At 43.2% G+C, this 23356-nt stretch overlaps 1 protein-coding gene across 2 annotated transcripts; it reads right to left on the bottom strand.

Annotated features, from left to right (window-relative positions):
• Positions 1-533: 533 nt before the first annotated feature.
• On the bottom strand, positions 534-19281 carry LOC115779486 (NACHT, LRR and PYD domains-containing protein 3-like). 2 transcript variants are annotated; one of them, XR_004019901.1, is made up of 22 exons: positions 19127-19281; positions 17875-18055; positions 17472-17528; positions 14016-15941; positions 11659-11835; positions 11239-11487; positions 10992-11162; positions 10708-10881; positions 9971-10020; positions 9330-9898; positions 9191-9246; positions 8152-8366; positions 7783-8042; positions 7530-7646; positions 7312-7453; positions 6173-7147; positions 2618-2743; positions 1997-2080; positions 1770-1882; positions 1524-1653; positions 1011-1214; positions 534-933 (listed from the first exon to the last, which is right to left on the bottom strand). XR_004019901.1 is itself a non-coding variant. In XM_030728185.1 (16 exons), the coding sequence occupies exons 4-16, from the start codon at positions 15836-15838 to the stop codon at positions 6828-6830; spliced, it is 4323 nt and encodes a 1440-aa protein (XP_030584045.1). In that variant the 5' UTR covers positions 15839-15941; positions 17472-17528; positions 17875-18055; positions 19127-19281; the 3' UTR covers positions 6052-6827. The 2 variants fall into 2 exon arrangements, 1 of the variants encoding a protein (XP_030584045.1); XM_030728185.1 differs by lacking the exons at positions 534-933; positions 1011-1214; positions 1524-1653; ... (1 more) ...; positions 1997-2080; positions 2618-2743 and having other exon boundaries at positions 6052-7147.
• Positions 19282-23356: the final 4075 nt, after the last annotated feature.

Here is a 23356-nt window from a genome sequence, read left to right as displayed (position 1 = left end):
CTGCATTAACTGCAGCTCTGCTTCGCTCCACCTGTTGCGACTCGCTCTGTAAGTTTGACTGCGCCGTGACTCCAGATGTTTCCTCATATTTGACGTAGTGTTTTTGAAACTAGATAGCACTTTGTCGCCAGCACAGAGCGCACAACTAACCATGATATTGTCATCTTGAGCTGACACAGACTCACAATAGAGCCTGTATTTCAGCTAGAAAACGTGCATCTCTCTCCTCCCTCCATTGTTTACATTTGTGTGTTTGTGTGATGTTATTGTCCTCGTGCTAAAAACGGGACTTAACTGTCGCATCTGCCAGACGTCACTCCCCTAGACGCAAGAAGAAAGCAAAAACATATCTTTGTACTGAGGAAAATGACAAAAATAGTAACGCACAGTGACTTGGATAAATAACTTTAATCTGATTACTGGATTGCAAATAGTAACACGTTAGATTACTTGTTACTGAGAAAAAGTAGTCAGATTAGAGTAACGCATTACTAAGTAGCTGGTCACTGGTCACAGCACAGTGGTGATGGAGAAGGTGACACCAAATCTCAGATAGTTGCAAACGGCTGCTGATGGTCTAATTCTAAAGAATAAACTGCCATTCTAGCAAAAGGTCTCTGAAATCCACAGAGTGAAAAGAGCAGCTGAAGCAACAGGCTCAGTGAATCACATGTTTGTTTCTTACGGCCAGCTCCAGGACTGAATCTTCACAGTGCACACACCTGATGTAGAGCTGGATGATGGTGAGGAGCAAATTGCTGCATTTGACCAAAGGTGTGGCGGGTTTGATCTGAGGAATTTACATTTAACTGATTTAACAGAGAAGCTCAACACAATAGTCAGCTGTGATTGTCAGGGATGGAGGGAGGAGGCAGCAGGTGAGGTCTTGCCAGAAGAGAGCAGTCATGCTGATGGACATCGTCCATGAGGCGCCTAACAGAGAATGCAAAGTTATTACAACATTAAATATGGAAAAAGTTTAGAGAATGATCAGAGAATCAGATCCACACCTCTGCTGGTGTCACACAGCTACACATCCTCATCATCACAACTGCTTTCTGAAGTGCTCTCATACATCCCTCTGCCATCTTCATCATCAAGCCCCTTCAGTGGTTCTGCAGGAGTCCCAGGAGTCTGGAAGATCCTGAGGTATTCCTCTCCGACACCTTCACCTGCATCTGCAGTTTAGCTTTGAGCTCAGTGTGCCCACAGACCTGAATCACACAGCACAGTCAGTTGGGAATCTTTAATTACTTTTCTCAGGATAAAACTGCCACATAAATGAAGCTGGATAAAGTCAGGATTTTGGCACATGAAGAACACTCAAACCTTTTTCGTTTTAAGCAGGCTAAGTAAACCACAATAGCCTTCTAACAGGCAATCAAAAAAAGACCATGAATGGCTCAAACTTTTTCAAAGTTCAGTGAGCCAGAAGGATATTTTGGCTTGTTTAAAAAGCTCTTAGAACAGATACTTAAAGAATTATACTGGAACAAGTTCAACCATCCTCTCTCTGTTCCTACCTTCCTCCACAGCAGCATCCTGCAGACTCAGCTCCCTCTGCCTGTCAGACGTCCAGTGCTGCCTCATTTCTTTCAGGAGGATCACGTCCTCTTCCTCAGTCCTTCTCACAGCCATCAGCTCATCGAAGACCTTTTTGGACAGAATTCAACCAATCCTTAAATTAAAAGAACACAGGACACTTTTTGCTATCAAATTATCTTCCCTGTTAAAAAACCTAACTAAAACCAAAGTAAAGTCAATCGTACCATCGAAGAGCGGCTGCCACAGGAGAGCACGGCTCTCAGTGAAGACGTCCACTCTGCTGCTGCTTCTCCCGTGGCAGCGATTCATGCAGCAGAGAAGACCGCTGTTTGCTGCTCTGTTAAAGAATAATATATATATGAACCACACAGACACCTGCAAACAAATAGTTAAAACAGGGGCGACATAATGCTGCAATAAAAATCATTATACTGCTTGAGTACTTGTTTACTTGTGAAGACTGAGCTAATGACACACAGATGAAGGAGCTCCATCTTTGTCTGGAAATCCCTCAGGGAGCTCTGACCTCCTGACCCTTTAAAAACAGGTAAGCAGAGTAAACACAAACTTTATGGACACAAAATCAGCATCCACTCTGTGAACTCACTGGTGTGTGGGTGATCAGCCACAGCTCTGATGGAAGGACTTTTCCACACTCACAGAACATGTGAATATTATACATTTTCCTCTTTATGCAGCTTTGTGCAGAGATCTTTAGCTTGTGGAATATTTAACAGAGCATACGCTGCACGTTGTGCTCTTTCATTTTGTTCCATGTCACACTGCACTGTGAGTGTGTGTGCATTTCAGGAGACAAAGCAAAATGTTAGATCCCACAAGCATGAAGCCTGCTGTGGTCAGACGTGGTTACATAAACACGTAAAAGGTCATAATTTGGAGTGACAATTACAGATATGGATATCAGCGTCACAGTAAGCAGCCTCTAACCTGGAAATGTGATGATAAGTAGGAAAACTATTCACCTGCTCCATCTCTTCAGTGCAAGTGGAGCTGTTCTGATCTGGTTCCCCTCACCTCCACCTGATCTAAACACAGACTGAATGTAACGCACCTGAATGTCAGCACATGAATCTTAAGCTGACACTCCTGGATCCTGATGAACTGGTGGGATTAGAAGAGTCTGGATTTGCTTTTGAAGAGGATCCACTCTGTAGATTGTGTTAAGGTTGTGAGGAGGCTGGGAGAAGATTTATAAAACCATTAAATACAATTTCATGATTTTTCTGCAGTGAAAATCTAAACTACAAAATCCTTACAGTAGGCCTGTATGAGTGTAGGTGGTATGTCCCTTTGGATTCAAAGATAGGGTGAGGAGTGCAGGCATTTGGGAGGGGCTCAGAGTAGCACCTCTGCTCCTCCACATCAAAAGGACCCAGTTGAAGTGGTTCGGGCATCTGACTAGGATGCCTCCTGGGTACCTTATGGGTGAGGTGTTCCAGGCATGTCCTACTGGGAGGCAGATCCAGGACACACGGGAGAGATCATATCTCTTGGCTGGCCTGGGAACACCTTGGGGACCCCCCAGATGAGCTGGAGGAGGTGGCTGGGGAGAGAGAAGCCTGGGCTTCTCTGCTGAGGCCACTGACCCTGCACCCCGTCCTGGATAAGCAGAAGAAAATGGATACATGAATGAATGGATGGATGGATGGATGGATGGATGGATGGATGGATGGATGGATGACCCTAGCCAAATGCAAAACTAGAGAAAAAAACATCCAAAACGATGAGGAGGGAAAAAACATCATTGGCCTCCTCCTGTAAAACCATTCCTGTTTGGGAGGTTGTCTCAATATTGCCCCCCTAGTCCACCTGTTATTTCATTAACACCAAAGCCGCTGGGGCAGATCTGTCATGGTCCATGCTCCTGACCTGCTTCGTCGCCGTCGCTGGGAGCGTGGTTGGCCTCCTGAGGAGCCTTCTTTTTCCTGGCCTGTGATTTCTGCCCCTTGGCCTGGGCGGCCCCCTGAACATTATGCACTGTTTTCTGGCCTTGTGCTGTTTTTTGTTTGGGCCCTGTGTTTTTTGTTTCTGGTTCTTTGTGTTTTGTTGTTTTGGTTCTCTGGATTGCTTCGGCCATCTTTGTCCTCGTACCCTGAACTGTTTATTGGACTGTTTTTTCTGGCTTGGTGGTGCCGATTTTTGGTTTGCCCTGTATTTTTGTTTTGTTTTGGACCTTGTCACTTCCCTGGCAGACCCCCTGAACTGTTTTTGACTTCTGTTTTGTCTCCCGGGTTTGGCTGGTTTCGGTCCCTCCATCCGGTTCCCCCTCCTCCCGCCCTGGTCTGGTTTTGTTTTGTTTTGTTTTGTTTTGGTTGGGACGTCCGGGGCCGTCCCTTGGGGGGGGGGGGGGGGGGGGGGGGGGGGGGGGGGGGGGTACTGTCATGGTCCGGGACCCTGTGTGGTGTTGTTTGGCTTCATCTTGTCTGTTCTGTTTTGGGTTTCTTTTGGTGGTGAGGTTAATTGTTATTTCTAGTCCCTGGTGTTCTCTCTGCATTCTCAGGTCTGTGTCTCTGTTCCATCGTCTTACATCCTGTTTTATTTTGATAGCCATCCAGTCCCGGTCTCTTGTGTTTAGTTTTGCTTCCCCTGGTCTCGTCAGTATTATCACCTGTGTTACCACCTGTTTCCACCTTCCTCATTAGCCCTCCTGTGTATTTAAGTCTTGTGTTTCCAGTGCCTGTTGTCGCGTCGCGGTCCCGTATTCGTCTCCCGCTGTGTGTCTTGTTCCGCCTTCGTATTTTTGCTCTGTATTTTTCCACTAGCTCTGCTAGTTTGGCCTTTTTGTTAAACACCTAAAAATAAAAGAAGAGTTACTTTTTACCTGTGCCTGACGTGTCCTGCATTTGGGGTCCTCCTTCCTGTCTGCCACACAGACGATACATGACAAGATCTGCTGACCTGAGGACTATCTCAGTCATTTCAGCCTTCCAGACAGGACCTGGTCCACCTACAGATAGTGTGCCATCAAACAGTGCACTCACTGCAGACCCACAGAAAGCACTAGACTCTGACAGCAGCATGTTTTTAAAAACGTAAGTATGCTGCCAATTAGCCTCATTCATGGTAAAAACGTGTTAAAAAAATTACATTGTAATAGATATTGAAGATAGCCTTTTTCAAATTTATATTCAGAATTAGAATTATATTAGCTAACAGCATATTAACTAATATAGAGTGAAGCTTTAAAAGGTTAAAAGTTAGGAAAAAACCCTCAAGGACTGGATTTACTTTGCTGTGGCAGGTGAAGTGATTATGGCCCAGTAGTTCAGTTTACACCAGGGTTGAGCGCACATCCCTTGGACATATGAATGTCATCAGTTTCTTTCAGACAGCTTCATTAATAACTAACACCTACCCTACAGGTGTTTTTTGCCAGGCCTGCAGTGCTTGTTTGCTTCACTCTAGTATGAAAATACAGATATGTTAATTTATCGTCCAATTCTTTTTTAATGTTCATTATATGACTGTATACTGCGAGATGGCAAATACTTCATTGTAACAATACACTTGTTATGATTGAAGAAAAACTATCCAAAGTTTTCAACGTGCCCCCCCTAAAATTAAAGGGATAGTCAGTGTTTATATGATATAGAACTATCTGCATGTTGGTGTGACAACATATTCAAATATGGAAGGTAGCTTATTTTTCAGGGACACTGAGCAAAGGTGCTGAATGACAGATGTATCTAAAGCCGGATCTCGCTCTGTGAGACCACAAGCAGGAAATTACAAACTGTTGGCTCTCACTGCGGTCAGTGTTGCCAAGTCCATCCATCCATCCATTTTCTTCCGCTTATCCGGGGCCGGGTCGCGGGGGCAGAAGCCTAAGCAGAGAAGCCCAGGCTTCCCTCTCCCCAGCCACCTCCTCCAGCTCATCCGGAGGGACCCCAAGGCGTTCCCAGGCCAGCCGAGATACATAATCTCTCCAGCGTGTCCTGGGTCTACCACGGGGCCTCTTCCCGGTGGGACATGCCCGGAACACCTCACCCAGGAGGCGGCCAGGAGGCATCCTAATCAGATGCCCGAGCCACCTCAACTGGCTCCTTTCGATGTGGAGGAGCAGCGGCTCTACTCTGAGCCCCTCCTGGATGGCCGCACTCCTCACCTTATCTCTAAGGGAGAGGCCAGCCACCCTTCGAAGGTGGCGCAAAAAGTGGGTATGCACTAAATGCAATGCATAGGGGTGCCTCACAAGAGGGGGGGCGCCAAAACAATGTGGCAAAATTATTTCTCTAGTTGGCATTTTCTGTATTTAACAGCTGTGCATATGATATCAGTAACAGAGGCACAGCGCTGATTAGGCACCCCTGAGTTCCTTCACCTCCCCTCCTCCTCCTGCCCCCCCCCCCCCCCCCCCCCCCCCCCCCCCCCCCCACCCCCCCACCACACACACACACACATTTTTTTTGTTTGTGATTGATGGGAAAACAAAAGCCTGTAATAGAAGTCTTGTATTTTATAAGTCAATACACAATACAAAGCGCCTTGAGGTGACTGTTGTGATTTGGCGCTATATAAATAAAATTGAATTGAACTGAACTGAATTCCACTCGTAATAAAACACATTTTAAAATGAAGTGTAAACCTTTAAAAATTTCTCTCTAACCTGAAAAGACTTTCCACCAGACTCAGTCTGTAACAACTCCTCGTCTGTGAGGCCTCATAAAGAACTCTGCAGATTTTGTGCCTCCATCACCAAACCTCATCCTCATAAGCAAAAATGAAAACAAGAAAAACAAAGTTCCAAACAGGACTCAAACTACAGTCTACTGGCTGCTCTTTGAAACCAGTTATCTCACAGCATTGAGAACCCAGCAGCATCTGACATTTGATGCAATGAGAATAATGTTGCCACATCATTTGATCATATAGAAATTAATTCACTTCATCTCTCTGTCTGGTCTGTAGGTGAATTATCTAGCTGGAGCGCTTCTTCTTGCTCCTCTATTCTGTTTTCAGAGGCTGTTGTGCCACAAAGCTCCAATATAGCTAAAATATAGCTGATATGCAATATTAATCCCAGCTGGCAGCACAGCACTCTCAGCATAATATTCACTGAGCACACTTTTTGATGTGTTGATGGGAAAATGCAGGAATGTCAGCTTTGGCTTTTTTAGTGTTGATCAGTCTCAGCTTGAACCTCACACAATCGAACAGTTAAAGCCTCTGAAGTCACATCAGTGTTGGTTTTTCTTCTTTTGTGGAGTGTGTGTTGTGCTTGGTGATGTTAGCATGTGATCGTCACTCCACAGATTTCTGCTTCACATTAAGCTGAGCTCTTTGCACAGGTACGGATCGTTGGCATGAAAGACGTCGATCAGTTTTGAACTTGCTTCTGCTCCTTTCTTTCGCACCGTGTCGATCAGGTCTCGTGCTTTGTCGGCTCTGGGTTTGGCTCTGGCTGCTTCGCCCTCAGCGTCGGTCAGTACGGTGAAGTGCTGCAGCTCATCCAGCAGCTTGTTCAGAACCGGATCCGACACTTTATCGATGAAGTTTGTCCGAGCTCGTCGCAGCTTCTCTGCTGAGGTGTTGATCCCCATCTGAGGAGGACTTCCAGCTGGAGAATCATGAGAGGATGAAGCTGGAAAAATAAGTCAATGACCAATGAGCATATTTCAGAGCAACAGTTCTGCAAATCAAAGTCAGCGGCTCTGCAAACTCACTGATTCTTATCAAGACAGCAAACCTTCCAAAACTGGTTGTGAAAATAAGGTTTTCTCTTAAATGCCTTCAAACCAAACCGACCTGGCAGATGGAGGTCATGCTCCCACACTTGTGTCTTTTCTGGATCTTGCACCATCAACGTCACTTCCTCTGTGCTCATGGTCAGGATGATCTCAAAGGTCGGGTGGTAATTTGGTCCATAATTTTCAAAAAACTCTGCACACTGAAATGAAATGAAAATATGGCATTTTTAAAGTTTTGTGGATTAAATGGCTGCAGACGGTGTGACTGATACTCACTGCAGGCTGGATTTTAAAGTCCTGTGGGGCGCTGTTGAGACTGTACTTTTGGCCTTTGTGGAAATAACAGAAGGACGGCACTTCGATGTACTCTGAAGTAGTGTGCTGCGCTTTCACCTTTAAAGATATCAGGACATTTTGCTAGAGCAGTGATTTTGATAAAAAAAAGCCCTGATCACCAAAAGTTCAATATTTTTGTGGTGACACTGAGACTAGTTATTCATTTAGAAGCCACTTAATAATTAAAGCATACGTCGTGCAGAGGGACGTTTCCTGGTAGCAGCATCACACTGAGGATGAGGCGCGGCCTGTTTCTGAGGAACAGCAGGACTTGGCCACGAATGGGTTTTGTCCCGTAATTGAAAAACCGCGCGGTGAGATCCCAGACGATGCCAAAGGCAGAGAGGTGAGGAACGTCCACGACCACGTGAGTTTCAGTGATCTCCAGAGGCTGTATGATGCTCATGCCATCATCCGTGATGTGAACAACAGCGATGCTGTCAGAGACCAGTGCTGTGAAAACACACCATTTATTTCACTGCTATAGACCCCCATCCAAGTTTTCTAGAAAGTAAAAAAATGTTTCTCTAGGTTTAATTATCGGTCAGGCTGGTGTCCTTACCAGGCTCAGGCTCACAGTGTGGGAGGTGCAGCTGACGAACAGAGTCCTGAGAACACTCGATGCTGAACAGCGGGCCTCCAGCCACCTTGTGCGCTGGCTGGAGAACCATAGGATCCCAGATCAGAGTCCTGTAGGTGACCTCGCTCTCATGAGTCACATCGAAGACCAGACCAGTCAAAGAACACCGGAACAACCCCGGACCAGGGAACGTGAACCTGAACAACACAAAACCAGTCAATATGGGAATAAGAAAAAAATGTTAGTAACGAGACTGACAGTGGTTGAAAATTGACAGCAGTGCTTCTAGAATTGTCAGCAACAACAACGACAACAAAAAAACACCAGCACTGAGTACCAGGTACCAGGTACCAGGTACCACCATTTGCTTTTAGAACTGACAAAGCCTTATGGATGAGAGGCAAAAAGTCTTCAAGAAACTTAAAGAAGTCAGTCACCTTTTTTCAAACGCCAGATGTCTGAGAAGGTACACAGACAACAACACAACTGACTAGTGTTTCCCTGTTCAACTGATAATTGGCAAGGCCAGGATGTCTTTGGTAAAGCAGTGGTAAACCACAAATTCTAAAGTAAAATTACTAAATTTGTCAAACATGTCTGGTGGCAAGGCAAAGCTCCAAAAATATACTGCTCAAAAAACTTAAAGGAACACTTGTGGTGTTCTCTTGGATTTAGGCCAGGCGAGTGTGGGGACCAGTCAGTGGTTTAATACCTTCATCTTCCAGGAACTGCCTGCATACCTTCTCCACATGAGGCAGGGCATTGTCGTGCGCCAGGAGGAACCCGGTACTCACTGCATCAACGCAGGGTCTGACAGTGGGTCCAAGAATTTCATCCTGATACTTAATGGCAGTCAAGGGTGCTGTTGTCTAAAAATAAAGGTCTGTGTGTTCCTACATGGATGTGCCCCCCTAGACCATCACTGACCCACCACCAAACCAAATACAGCAAATCTGAATGTGTTCTAAGACCACGACAATCTGTATTTAGAATGGTAACCATCAAAGCTTGCATATCTTACCTGTATGAAATGCCTGTTCTTTCTAATCTCATCTCAGGTGTGAAGCTTGATTGAGCCTAAAAATGCAGAGAGGGAAAACAAAACTCATTTTTCCAGTCAAACAACAATATGGTGCTACAAGACAACCAGAAATACTCACAGTATACATTTTCATCTTCGGGACACTGGACAGGGTCAAAGAGGATCCTAAATAAACAGTGAATGCTGGGTAGAGAGGCTCAGTGAAAGTGGTGTGGAAGGTATGAATGAGAGTTTTCGTGTCATCAGACACCAAGTAGAAAGAGAGAACGCCGGCTGGCCAGTCCAGAAACAGTCCCAGTCTCTTGGTTTTTGTTGGGAATTCTTGGACATCAATGTGTGGGACTGGTATAAAAGTTTCCTTCAGGTTGTGTCGGAAGGAGTAACCATTTGAAGAGGTGATATTGAAACACCAACTCTTGTTGGTTCGGTCAATTTCTATGGCCCAGTGTCCCTTCCGCTGTAGGCTCTTATACGCAACACCAATATTCACAAATGCTTCCCACTCCACCTCCCAGTAGCAGCGCCCAGTCAGAGCCTCTCTACACAGCACCTGATTTATTTGGTCAAATCTCTCTGGATGATCAGGATAGGGCTGCTTTTCCTGAGTGTAGCTCACTTTCCTGTCGTACTCAGTTAGCAGGAGGTTTTTGTTCACAGTGTTGGGGTCGAATGTAAGATCACAGGCATCTATGAAAGAAACTGTATGAGTTAAGTATCAGTTTAGTCCATTTCACAGAGCAGAAACTCAGTAACACTTACACTTGCTCAGAAGATGTGGGTTGACCCAGTGTTCTTCATTATGGTCGACACTGAGGCAGAGGAGCACATAAGTAAGAAAGTACTCTCAGCTGTGAAGCAATATAAAGGGCCATTAAATATCAGTGAATAAGTATATGAATATGATTCGAGATTTTCAGTTTTTCAGACGTGCTGCACTCTCTGGTTTGTCTTTGTGGACTCAAAGCTTTGAAGAGCTACATAAAGAAATAATAAAGAAAAAAAAGAAGACCAAGGAGTGCGTCAGTGGACTCCACTCTACAGTCTCATGACATTATTGGCACTGAACATTAATGGGGGAATGTAAACGGGGAATAAGCCAAACATTCCTGATATGAAAAGATCTTTGAGACACTGTCACCCCTTTGATTATATTTTTCTAAAAAGTTCTCAAATCTCACGCTGGCCTGCGGATGGGGACAAAGGGGCTCACTACAGTTTCCTCACTCATTATTAGATTTTCTCATCCAATATAACTGAATTGACTTCCCTCTAACTTCACAGTTGTGGAGGAACTAATGACTGAAGTCAGGTCACATTACATTGTGGTACAAAAAAAAGAAAGGAAAAAAAAATCATCTTTATGTAAAATTTATGTTATGCTATGTTGGTTAAGCCGTTCTAGCTCTACAGCAGAATTGTTTTCTTAAACAGTCAAGACATCCCCATACTGGAAAAAAAAAAAATACTTCAGTGAGCAAGTTTTTCAGTATACCAACTTGAGCTCTTCCAGTCTACATTTGGGGTTTTCCAGTTGCTCAGAGAGCACTTTCACTCCTGACACTCCAGGATGATTGTAGCTAAGGTCCAGCTCTCTCAGGTGGGAGGGGTTGGATTTCAGAGCTGAAGCCAGAGAGACACAGCCGTCCTCTGTGATCCCACAGCGTGACAGCCTGGAGAGAAAACAGCTCTTACTAAAGCAAAAGGCTGGTACTACTCTTAACTGCTACTGCACATGTTGTACAGTATCTGAACCACATGAAGCTAACACTGCCATCATTACCTCAGTGTTTCCAGCCGACATCTAGAACTCCCAAGTCCAACAGAGAGCAGCTGCACGCCTAAATCCTGCAAGTCATTGCGACTGAGGTCAAGCTCTCTCAACTGGGAGTTAGAGCTGAGAACTGAGGCAAAAACCTGACAGCATTTATTTTTCAGGTAACATCCAGGCATGCTGCAAACAAAATAAAAACACCTTAACATCATAACTTGCAGAGAGAGTGTGAATAATTATGCTGCCACTAATTTACCTGAACTTCTCCAGTTTACAGATCGGACCAATCAAAGCAGAAGGAATCATAGTCAGTGGGGGGAATTCATCACTGGACTCTACATAGTTCTCATTTGTCTTCATGTCTTTTGTACAATATCCACTGCAGTCCTTTGGATAACTGCATATGCAGTTGGTCAAATGCAGCGCCTTCAGGGGTGATAGTTCTGATTGAAGGATAGAGACCATTTTGTGACAATTCCTAAAGTCTAGAGAAAACCCAGAAAACCTGTGCAAAACACATATCAGTTATAAATAAGGTGAAGTGAACTTTTGTTCATTGTTTTGATGTGCTAATGTCATTTACTGTAATTCAGTGGCTAGATAGACATATATCTCAGATTTCAAAAGAACTTGAGTAAAGAAGTATAAACCTGCAGAAACAGTTCTTTAAACTGACCTCAGTGTCTCCAGTTTACAGTCAGGACTTCCCAGTACAGCAACGAGATCGTACGGAAAATCATCATTGAAGTTAGAAAAATACACCAGGCACAGCTCTCTCAAGCAAGAGTCTGCTGACTGAAGTATGGACAGTAGTACACCTAGACAATCATTGCTTAAATGACCATTCTTGAGTCTGCAAAATCAGAAGAAAAGCAAAAGAAAAAGAAGAAGAAGAAAAATAATAGTTATACACCTGCAGTCATTGTTCTTTGTAGAATAAAAATGTCCATGCTAATGATAAAAATTGCCATAATGTCACATCACCATTTTAGGTGTAACAAATCTAAAATGACACCTGACTCAACTTTGAATTTAAAAAGTTTCCACCATCAACAGTTTCTATTTACTTAAGCTCATTTTGGTGTCAGAGGTTTGCTTGAAAATTCTTTCAAAATCTGACATCACTTTTAAATTGTTTTGTTTTCCTTTCCTTTTAAAACAATACCTAAAAGTATTATATTTAAATAAAATTTTAATAAACTACAAATCATATTAAAGAAGGCTGGATGGCTGAAATCATTGTAGTTCCCATGCTGTCTGTAAAAAAGTTAAGACTTCACAGCTTCCATTTAATACTGTTGCTTGGACTCTGGGGTATAGATGGAAATCCAGCTGTCATCAGCAACCCTTGACATATTATGCTCAGGGGCGGGCTGGGGTTAAAATTCAGCCCAGGAGCTTGGTTTGGAGAGGCCTTTTATCCGACCATACAACGGACAAACCATCATTTTAAGACAAGAGAACTTTATTTGCAGGTGCGGACTGCACCTGTGGCCGTGAGAGCAGCTGTGCTTAATTGGGTAAAAAAAAAGATATTCTGATCACCGGCCGATTTGGCCTGGAAACGACCGGCCGTTTGGGAAACCTCCCGAACCTCCCGATGGCCACCACGCCCCTGGTTATGCTTCACATCTGCATATGATCTAAGTATGAAATTGGAACTGCAAACCTACCAGTGGACAGACAGAGACATCCAGGAAGCAATCTGAGCATTGCTGTCATGGTCCTGGGCTGTGCCCAGTGTATTTGTGTTTGTGGTTCAGGTTTGTCAAGTTCTGGTGTCTTAGGCTTGGTGTCCATTTCCTGTTTTATTTTGGTAAAGTCTTGAATCTTGTGCTGTGTGTTTAGTGTTGCTTCCCCTTGTCTCATTAGTGTCATTGTGTTCAGCTGTGTTATCTGCTGTTTCCACTTTCCCTCGTTATCCCCTGGTGTATTTAAGTCCTGTGTTTTCTCTGCTTGTTGTTGTGTTGTTTCTTTTGTCATAATTGGTGTGTCTGTGTGTTTTTGGTCAAGCTTTGGTTTGTTTTTGGATTACTTTCTACATTTGGCTCTCAGGAGGATTTTGGTTTTTGTTTTGCAATAAACACCTTTTATGTTATGTCTGTATCCAGAGTCCTGCATCTGGGTCCATCTCTGCCTGTCACACATATGAAGTCATCTAACAGCAGTGTATCACTGCATCTTGAAGGGAACAGCAGCCCAAAATAGAGAAAAGTAACATAGTACACCATCTAATTTTTGCAGAACTCAGGGCTAAACCAAACATTTTTAATGACTACACTTATTTACTTTTCTTATTCTTGTGTATATGCAGCTCACATTGTAGTTCCCACACAGTAAACTGTACAGAGTCAAAAAGGAGAAGCAAAATTAAGAAATAATGTGACTTTTTTGGCAAGTTCGGAAATCTGTCAGAGACCAAGTTGTTGCAAAACCAGCTTGATTACATTTGACACATACAGACAAAATTGTTAGTATCCTTCTCTTAAAGGAAAAAACACCACAGAAGTTACAGAAATAACTTGAAACTGAGAAAAGTAATAATAAATAAAAATTTAGTGATCCTTAACTAATGAAAAGCAGGTTGTTCACGTGGAGGGGGCTCAAATACCTGTCGACAGGTGCAGAGGTCTCACTGAGAGTTACAGAAAGCACTTGATTGCAGTGATTCCCTCAAAAGGTTGTGCTACAAAATATTAAGAGTGCCATCATTTTCTCCAGGCCAGTTTCATTATCTATTTTTTTAACAATTCTGTTGAACCATATTTGAAAAGCAATGTCTGAGTTTTCATTAGTTCTTTCTCAGTAAATTTTTATTTATTATCACTTCTACCAGTTTCAAGTTATTTCAGAAATCACTGTGCATTTTTCTTTCTTTAACAGAAGGGAACCAAAAATTTTGTCCATGTCTGTAACCATAGCTAATAGCTCTTAGTTTTGGCTGTTGAATGGGAATAAAGTTAAACATAACATATGTGACATTTTATCCAAGAGGACCATTTTACTTCCTCAATTTGTACTTGTACTACTTACACAGCCTTTTTGCAGTTCTTCAATTGCTGGACAAGTTTCTCAGTCCCTATAAATGGTGTAATGGATTTTGTCAGATCAAGTTCCTCAACCACTTCCCCAGATATCTGCAGCATGGTGGACAGTACTGAACAGTCAATGGGTGAGAGTCTCACTCCTGAATTTAGATACATTCTGATGTCATCCTGAAATCTCTCTTCCTTGAGCTCCATCTTGCAGAGGAAAAGATTCATACACCTCTCTTGTGGAATGTTTTCAACACTGAAATTTTTTAGGTATCCCTTCATCTCTTCACTGGTGTCCGAGCTGCTCTTTGCCTGAGGCAGTAAACTCTGCAGCATGGTTTGATTGGACTCCAGGGAAAATCCAAGGAAGAAACAGAGAAACAGATCTAACTGACCTTTCTCACTTTGCATGGCTTTATCCACAACCTTTTTCTGTAGTTCAAGAAAGCTCATATCTGTAGGATCAGTACTCAGGAAAGACTTCAAAGTGTTGATGTTCTTTGTCATGCAGCAGTGGTGCATGTAAAGAGCTGCAAGAAACTCCTGAAAGCTTAAATGCACAAAGCTGAACATCTTTTTCTTGTACAGACCACGTTCTTCCTTCAGGATTTCTGAGCAAAACCCACAAAACACTGAAGCTTCATCAACGTTGATGCCACTTTCTCTGAGGTCCTCTTCATAGAATATGATGTTTCCTTTCTGCAGCTGATCAAATGCCAACTTGGACAGGTTTGACAGCATGGCAGAATTCTGGGCCTGAGACTTTTTCTTTTTGGCTCTCTTCTTTGAGCTTTTCCCTGCATATTTCTGTGTTGTTCTTTGTGTTTGAATGAGTAAATAATAAATGTACAGTTCTGTCATTGTTGTGATCCTGCGACTCTTTTCATCACTCCATCCTTTCCTAAACACCTCAGCAATGATCCAGCAAAAGATTGGAATATGGCCCATAAAATAGAAGCTTATCATTCCTCTAAGACAAGACAGGACTTCTTTGGCCTGGCTGGCTGTGCTGAATCTCTTACTAAAGTATAATTCTTTTTGTCGCTCAGTGAAGCCTTGGACTTCTGTCATCTGATCAATGTATTTTGAAGGAATCTGACTGGCTGCTGCAGGTCTGGATGTTACCCACAGCAGAGCACCAGGCAGCAGGTTGCCTTTGATGAGGTTGGTCAGCAACACATTGACTGTTGATCTCTGATTCATGTCATCCATTCTTACACTTCCATCAAAGTCCAGTGGAAATCTATTTTCATCCAAGCCATCAAAGATGAACAGCACCTGCTTGTTAACAAGCTGCTGCATACCTTCCAGGGGTTTCAGTTCAGGGTAGAAACAAAGAAGAAGTTGCAGCAGACTGTAGTCACCATCTCTGAGCATGTTCAGCTCTCTAAAGAGGAGCACAAAGATAAAATCAATGTGCTGGTTGGATTTTCCTTCGGCCCAGTTGAGGGCAAAATTTTGGACAGTGAATGTCTTTCCAATACCAGCGATCCCTTTCGTCAAGACTCTTTGGATTGCCTTGTCTTTTGCTGGTTGCTGTTGGACATTGCTTCTTCCTGGTTTAAAGATATTCAGGAAGTCAATCTGTTGATAATTAACCTCTGAAAATGGTGACTGCTGATCTGGGACATTAAAGTGATCTAGAATCTCGTGTGGTATGGAACTAAATTCCTGAGCTTGCTGGGTGATGAACAGTCTTGTGTAGACACTGTCAAGTCGAGACCGACTATCCGATGTCCCCTCATGTATCCATGTAAACTTGTCCCGAAGATGGTCTTTAAGCCTTTGTTTAACACTCTCCATCAGTTTATTCTGTTCCATGTCTGCGGCTCTATCTTCTCCACACTGAAAATAGCTGCTTTCTTTCTGCTCCCATCACTTCTCTCTTTGTCAGTGAGATCCTTCTGAAATTAATGTAAAAAACCTGAAAGCAAGGAAAAAATATATAAATGCAGTTATATGCAGTTATGATTCACAGTGCATCATATCAATCATATTAAGAACATTTATTTTTTGCTGTATTTGTTTACATTTATTTTCCCTCCATAATTCTACACTTAACAACATTAGTGTCATCGCCAGCATAATCCTACAAGGAACCGTTCTGGCTCTGTTCTTGTTCACCATCTACACGGCAGATTTCAGCACAACACTGACAAAAGTTTCCCTCTGATGGTTCAACAGTTGTTGGCTTAATCAATGGATGTGACGAGGAGGAGTACAGAGGAACAATTAAGGAGTTTAGTGAATGCAATCATCTCCATCTTAACACTGCAAAAACAAGGACATGGTTGTGGACTTCTAGAGGGGTAGGAGGAAGAACCAAACCAACACCGTTAATCATCTGGCACACTGAGGTGGACATGGTCTTCAACCACATCTATCTATCTATCTATCTATCTATCTATCTATCTATCTATCTATCTATCTATCTATCTATCTATCTATCTATCTATCTATCTATCTATCTATCTATCTATCTATCTATCTATGAAATTTTTTTCCACTGGTCTCAGAGTGGGCTGAAGGTTCACCTTTGCAAAGGACAATGGGCCTAATGGTGCTTTAACACTAATCATGAAGAGAAGCTTTCTGAGTGCTGGATCTGTACGATTCAACTTTTTTGCTGAGGGAAAAAGCAGAGGGCTTAGAGAAAAATAAGTAAAATATGTTATTGATTCTAAGCACTGGTTGTTTGCCTCCCTGTCCCATTGGCTATTACTGAATATTTGTGGGTCTCCTATGTGACTGTATTCATGTGAGTAACATAAAACTTTGCTTTTTTTTTTGCTGTGAGTAAACCAGAAGACCACAGCTGTCAAAACTGTGGAGTGATGAGAGAACAAAGCTGTGGAACTATATCTTTTATTACAATTACAAACATTTGTATCCAGGTTTCCCATTAAGGTAAAACCTTCACTGTAGGTATAGAGGTAAGAATGATGAAATTCCCCCAAAATAAGTTGCACTCACATTTTTCAATGTAGGATTGAAATGCACTTATTTTGACATTCAAAATATTTTGTTTGTTATGAAAAAAACGTGGAGCTGGTACACGGGGATGCACCATCATGGTGTCAGCATGATCTACAAAATGTGAAGACAAACCCATTCTCACTGAGTTTCAGTAACCTCTCCCCTGTGGGCCCTTGGTCACCAATGCTGGTGGGCACAAACATAGTGCAAGACGCACTGAGCCCAATGATGCTGGGATCGAGGTAGCTGTGGCAAACATGGCTGACAGTGTTAGACAGAGATGCTGATTGAATCATCAGATTCCTTGGAACAGATGGAAAAAGTAAGAATGTGTGAATGTGTGGAGAAGTTAAATGTCCTGTTTAAGATCACAATGACTGTCCAGAAATCATCAGCTTGTACTTTGTTTTGTCATATTTGTCAAAGTTTGATGACTGCAGGGTCTGTGTTTAGCGATCAGCGGGCGTGTACCTCGTACCCTTTGTCACTCTATCAGCAGATCTACACAGCTGCTCAGGACATGCTCAGGATCAAGCTGGAAAAATGGGAATGACAGAAGAGAGGAGAAAATCAAGCAGATTTAGCTTGAAAATTCAAACTTCCTAAACAATAATCAACACTTTCAAAATGAGAATAATTGAATTAGTAACTGATTTGAAATGATCGCCAGTATTGACTTGACCTTGAGTCTGCATGCATGCCACACAAATGAACTCACATCAGTGTGATTTGTGGTTGTAATTTTTGAAAAAGGAGAGAAAAGAGAGGTCAAATAAAAAAACAAAAACAACAACATGCATTTATTTTACTAGAATGTGGTTCATTGATATAATATCAAATGATCAATCAGTGAATCACACCCAGGATGAATTGATTTTCACCTTTGCACCAGGCCTCACTGCGGTCAGCCTGAAATGAAGCAAAGGATGGAGGGATGCCCTCACTAGTTTCAGAGGCTTATGACTCTCAGAAGCTCTCCAAGTCTGTCTGTCATAGTCTGCACACATCTGCTCCTCTCCCCTCCTCCAATGAATGGTTCAGTGTTGGGTGGGTGTCTCAGCTCTACAAGTACATGAAAAGTAAATGAGGACCACCAAGACAAAGAGAAGAGGACAGCACGTCTCTCTGGTTGGACAGCAGGTAACACGGTGCACCTCCCTACCAGTGCAGGGTGGTGTACAGCATGCTGGTGTCTACAACATCTGAACCCAGTGAGTGTCAGGCTGGCTTACAGCCAACCAAGAAATGAGAAGCTGGCTTTAAGATTCAAACTTTTAACTTTTCTTGAAGTCATTTCTAAAGTGTAGCTACTTACACTGACTTAAAAAATAGGAAAAACTTTTTTAAGTAAAAATTTAAGAAAACTGAAAATAAAACAAAATAAAATTTTATGAAGTTAAATGTGTATAATTCTGTTTTTACTTTGTTACCATGAGGTACTAAGTGTATTTTCACTGTACAAACTTGTTCAACAAAGCACAGCAAAATGTATTTCACAGCAAGCACAGCAGTGAATAGATAACACCTGCAGCTCCTCTGTCACTGCCTCATCACACAGGACTGAACACTGCAACCTTTCTCATGCAAACTGTAGGTTTTTAATCACCATTAAAATCACAGGTGACTCTTCTATGATGACTTCTGTAGTGGTGACAACATATTCAAATATGGAAGGTAGCTTATTTTTCAGGGACACCGAGCAAAGGTGCTGAATGACAGATGTATCTCACCAGCAGTAATAAAATGCACTTTAAAACAAAGTGTAAGCCTTTAAAAGTTTCTCTCTAACCTGAAAAGACTTTCCACCAGATTCAGTCTGTAACAGCTCCTCGTCTGTGAGGCCTCATAAAGAACTCTGCAGATTTTGTGCCTCCATCAACAAACCAGTGAAAATGAAAAACCTTTAACTTCTGCAAAGCCGTAAATTAGAGAGCAAACAGTGACGAGGCTGACCCACTTTTATCACAGCCACACAAACGGCAGCAGATTGTGTCTACTAACAGATCAAATGAACCAACATTAGTCCCTGTAACCCACAGCTGAGCGAAGCTGCTGTCTCAGACAGCAGGCACACTTCTTTTAGACACAGTTTAACTTTAAAGCTGTTTTCATACAGTAATATGACGAACTTACCTTTGTTCTAACTGCTCAGCTGCTCTCTCTCTCTCTCTTCTTCATTCTGAGCTCCGCCTCAGTGAAGAAGATACTTGAATGGATTGGCTGGAGGGACACAGTGAGGGGCATGCTCTGCTGTGATTGGATGAGACTGCTGAGCTGATCCAATCCACTCTACTTCCTTGTTTTTTTTTGTACCTCTGTGTGTGTGAGCTGGTGAACAATACAGTTGGAAAGAAAAATTGCTGCAACAGGAAGTGATGTTACAGTTACACCAGACTGAGCTTGTTTTTTGTTAACAAATGCAAAATAATGGTGCTTGGTAGCTTCATCAATAGGAACACACACTTCTGCGTATGTAATATAACACATTACTTATGCATTACTGTAGATATTATGTGATACTGAGAGGAAGTTTTTCTCCCTCTCTGTATTTCTAATGGTTTTATGAGTGTTTACAGCCACCAATGTTTGTAACGCTGTTACTGTGATGATAAATGTCTACAATAACCAGATCCTGACATGTAGATATAACAGCTACAGGTGTATGAATGAAAAAAAAACAACTTTTTTTTAGTCAGTGATTTAATAAATAATAAAATAAATATAATGCTACTTCACGGATTTTCACCTATTGCGGGGGTCTCTGGAACGTAACCCCCGCGATAGGTGAGGGATCACTATATAATGTCACGGCCCCTCCTCTGACCTGCAGGGGCGGTGCTTCCTGCAGGCAGAGGTGGGCCTTGAGTAATTGGAGCCACCTGATCTCGCTAATTTAAGCAGGGCTCCACTAACCATTCTCCCCTCTCTGCTCCTCCAGGTAACCTTGGTTTGTCTTTTGTTCTGGTTTGGTTTTGGGTTGCAATATTCATTCAGATTTCCACATACATGTCCACGCACTCACACTTTGCATGCACTGGACATAATAACGAACTCACATCTCATATTTATCTTTCTTTTTATTTTGTTTAAGTTTCAATAAAACTAATCTATTGACCTATACCTTTGCCTCCCCTCATTCTTTGTTAAGGGCCGTGAGCCAGCCTGTGACAAGTGGGGGGCTCTTCAAATGTTTGGTTACTTTGATTGTTTGGGTGTTTTGTTTGGTCTTGGTTTTGTTTCCCTGCCTGTTTGTTGGGGGGAGATTTTGGTTGGGCCATTTTGGTTGGAGTGAGCAGTGGGCATTGGTTCCTTTTGTTTGGTTAGCATTTGCTAGTTTGGTTTTGTGACTCACTTTGGGCCTGTACTGGGTTTGTGTTTGGTGGTTAATCAGCGAGTGTCATTAGGATGCTCGTGGTTTGTTTTTTAGGTGGCAGTGAGCGTGGGTAGAGCTTCCCTGTTCCCTTTTCCCTGACATGGACTCGGGAGCACCTCCATGGATGGGGAGGGTGACCAGTTTGTTTTTTTGTTTTTTTTTCCATTCCATTGGGTTTGTGTGCATAAGACAATGAGATGTTCCAATAGACCAGTTGCAGGTTCTGGGAGAGAGAAATATATTTTATCACTGATTAACCAAGCCCACAGGCTTCAGCGTCTGTCATTGCATTCCTCTTTCTCTCTCTCCCCCCTCAGGTACACATGCGCGCACACACAGTACAGACAGTAACACACAGTACAGACAGTAACACACAGTATCAGAGTACAGACACTTGTTTCTTTTTCCTTTCTTATGTAACCACCTGTTCTCAGATGTATGAAGCAAACCAAGGATTTATCTAAACATCAGCTTTACCTAATTGAGATAACAGGGATGTCTCCGACTTGTTTTTATTTGCTATATCCTTAATATTTATCCTTTGGTCTTTATGCATCATTAATTTTTTTCCACTGGTTGAAGAGTCCATCCTCTTTTTGATTGACTGCCGTATCAGCCTTCTTGTTCACACACACTCGCACATGAATTGGAGGTGCCAACACTCTGTGTAGCTTATCACTGAAGAGCACCACTTAAATCACTCTTCACTTAACACATTCAAAGGCCTCAATCATTCATACCTTTAGTTGCAACTTTTACTAAAACAGTCTAAGAATTTCATGCCAATTTCATAAAAGCACTTTTATTTAAATTTTTACTGCCAACGTATACGAAAGAAAACATAACGAAAAGGATTCTAGTGCTTATTCTATTCGACTCCCCAATTCTGAAATTAAACCTTTTTCATGAGGCACCCCCTGTGAGTGTTTTGAGGAGATAAGATCCTGAGGTGAGTTGTAAAGAAAGTATTCCCCTTTGTCCTCTCATGCCAATCATCCTCCTTCCACAAATCACATCAGGGTCACCAACTGTCAGTGCGTGCTTGTTATATGTGTGAAGGAATATACCTAAAACAATTTAAAAATTAAAACATTTAATATATTAAAGAATCAGAAGAATTTTGTGTACACAGGTCATTTGGTTCAGGCAGACCCAGGCAGGGCCGTATTACCGACCGGGCGAGTGGGGCTGGCGCCCCGGGGCCCATGGATCCAGGGGGCCCAGGGGGGGCCCAACAACAATCCAGATACCGATGTCGATGCTGATTGCGATAGAGCCCTCTATTCTAGGATCTTCTTTAGTTGTACTTCTTTAGTCTATAAGGGTTAACTGAAATGGGCTGGGGGGAGTGACAGCAGTCAAAGGGCCCTCGGCCACAGGACATAGGAACCAGAGGGCCCCTGAGCCATGTCGTACAGCAACCAGAGGGCCCCTAGGCCACGGAGGACGGCAATCAGAGGGCCCCTGGGCCACGGGGGATGGCAAAGGGCCCCTGAACCACGGGATATGGCAACCAGAGGGCCCCTGGGCCACGGGGGACGGCAATCAGAGGGGCCCTGGGCCACAGGGGACGGCTATCAGAGGGCCCCTGGGCCACGGGGACGGCTATCAAAGGGCCCCTGAGCCACGGGATATGGCAACCATAGGGCCCCTGGGCCACAGGAAACGGCAATCAAAGGGCCCCTGGGCTATGCGGTACGGCGACTAGAGCGCCTAGGGGGACAGCAATCAAAGGGCCCCTGGGCTACAGGATATGGCAACCAGATGGTCCCTGGGCCATGATGTATGGCAACCAGAGGGCCCCTGGGGCATGGGGGACGACAACCAGAGGATCCCTGGGCCATGAGGAACGGCAGCCATTGTAAGAGAAAAACCAATATGGATTTTCCAGTGGACTCAGTCCTGCTAAAAATCACAGAAAGTCGCAATTGGCTCTCTGAAAAGTCGCTTAAAGTCACCAGATGACATCATGACATTACGTATGATGTCACAGCACCATGCACGCAATGCCAATCTCTAGAAAACGTGTGGGGACGGTTATGTCTGTAGTAGAAGACAGTGCTAGCGGATTTTTACAGATCAGAGCTAATCTGCAGCACTGATTCACCGTTAGAAATGCTTCTGACAGCGGCGCAAAGCTACAGTTATGTTGAGAACAATGATTTTTGTCACTTTAAAGACGAGCAGCCAGATTCACCAAAAGGTTGCGAAAGTTGCTAAATGTTTTTTTGTCGCTAGGGACGCCCACAAGTGCGGACGTTTTTCCTTTCCAAAACCCCGCCACTCCGAACGGGGTTAGGGTTAGGGTAAGGGGGTAGGGATATGCACCCCCGGTTTCGGGTTTCGGAGTAGCGGGGTTTCGTAATGGAGAGGTGTAACCCCCACAAATCACTAAATCTAACGGCAAAGTTTCTCAATTGACAACACCTGCTTCGTGACCACAACGTATCCTGGGCCTAACGCTGGCCCCAGTAGAGAGCTAGCAGAACTTGTATCTATATTCTCTGGGAAGTGATTTCGCTCCTGCACAATATTGTTTGCACACAAAATGACATGGTGATTCACTTGTCATTATAACCTATTAGTTCTCTTTGGGGAGAGTAATACACCAGTAGATATTCACCTTAAGAACACAAGATTTTGTACCTCTCAACTTTGCAGATTTCGCTTGCATATGTCCATATGAACAAATTTGGATGTCCAATATGGATTTTCCTGTGGAAATCACAGAAAGTCACTATTGGCTCTCTGAAAAAATCGCCAGATGACGTCATGACGTGACATATGACGGCAAAGCGTCATACACAACGCTCATCTCTAGAAAACGTGCATGCATGGCTGCGTTCATAATGCAAAAGGGCAATGCTAGCAATTTTTAAAGATTAGAGCTAATCTGCAGCACTATTTCACCATGAGAAACACTTCTGATAGCAGCACAGAGTTACATTTATGCTGAAAAACAATGACTATGCCGGGTGCATGTCGCTATT

This window comes from Archocentrus centrarchus, chromosome 1, assembly GCF_007364275.1.
Source record: "Archocentrus centrarchus isolate MPI-CPG fArcCen1 chromosome 1, fArcCen1, whole genome shotgun sequence".
NCBI classification, from domain to species: domain Eukaryota; kingdom Metazoa; phylum Chordata; class Actinopteri; order Cichliformes; family Cichlidae; genus Archocentrus; species Archocentrus centrarchus.
The sequence above is the reverse complement of the archived record's forward strand: the minus strand, read 5'-3'. Positions and strand labels throughout refer to the sequence as shown.

Excerpts from the sequence above, each read along its gene's own strand:
- LOC115779486 (XM_030728185.1), bottom strand. The coding sequence starts at position 15,838 with ATGGAACAGAATAAACTGATGGAGAGTGTTAAACAAAGGCTTAAAGAC. Across the intron at positions 11,163-11,238 it reads TGTAAACTGGAGAAGTTCAG|CATGCCTGGATGTTACCTGA; the intron begins GTAAATTAGTGG and ends TTTTGTTTGCAG. Across the intron at positions 7,647-7,782 it reads GAAACGTCCCTCTGCACGAC|GTGAAAGCGCAGCACACTAC; the intron begins GTATGCTTTAAT and ends ATATCTTTAAAG.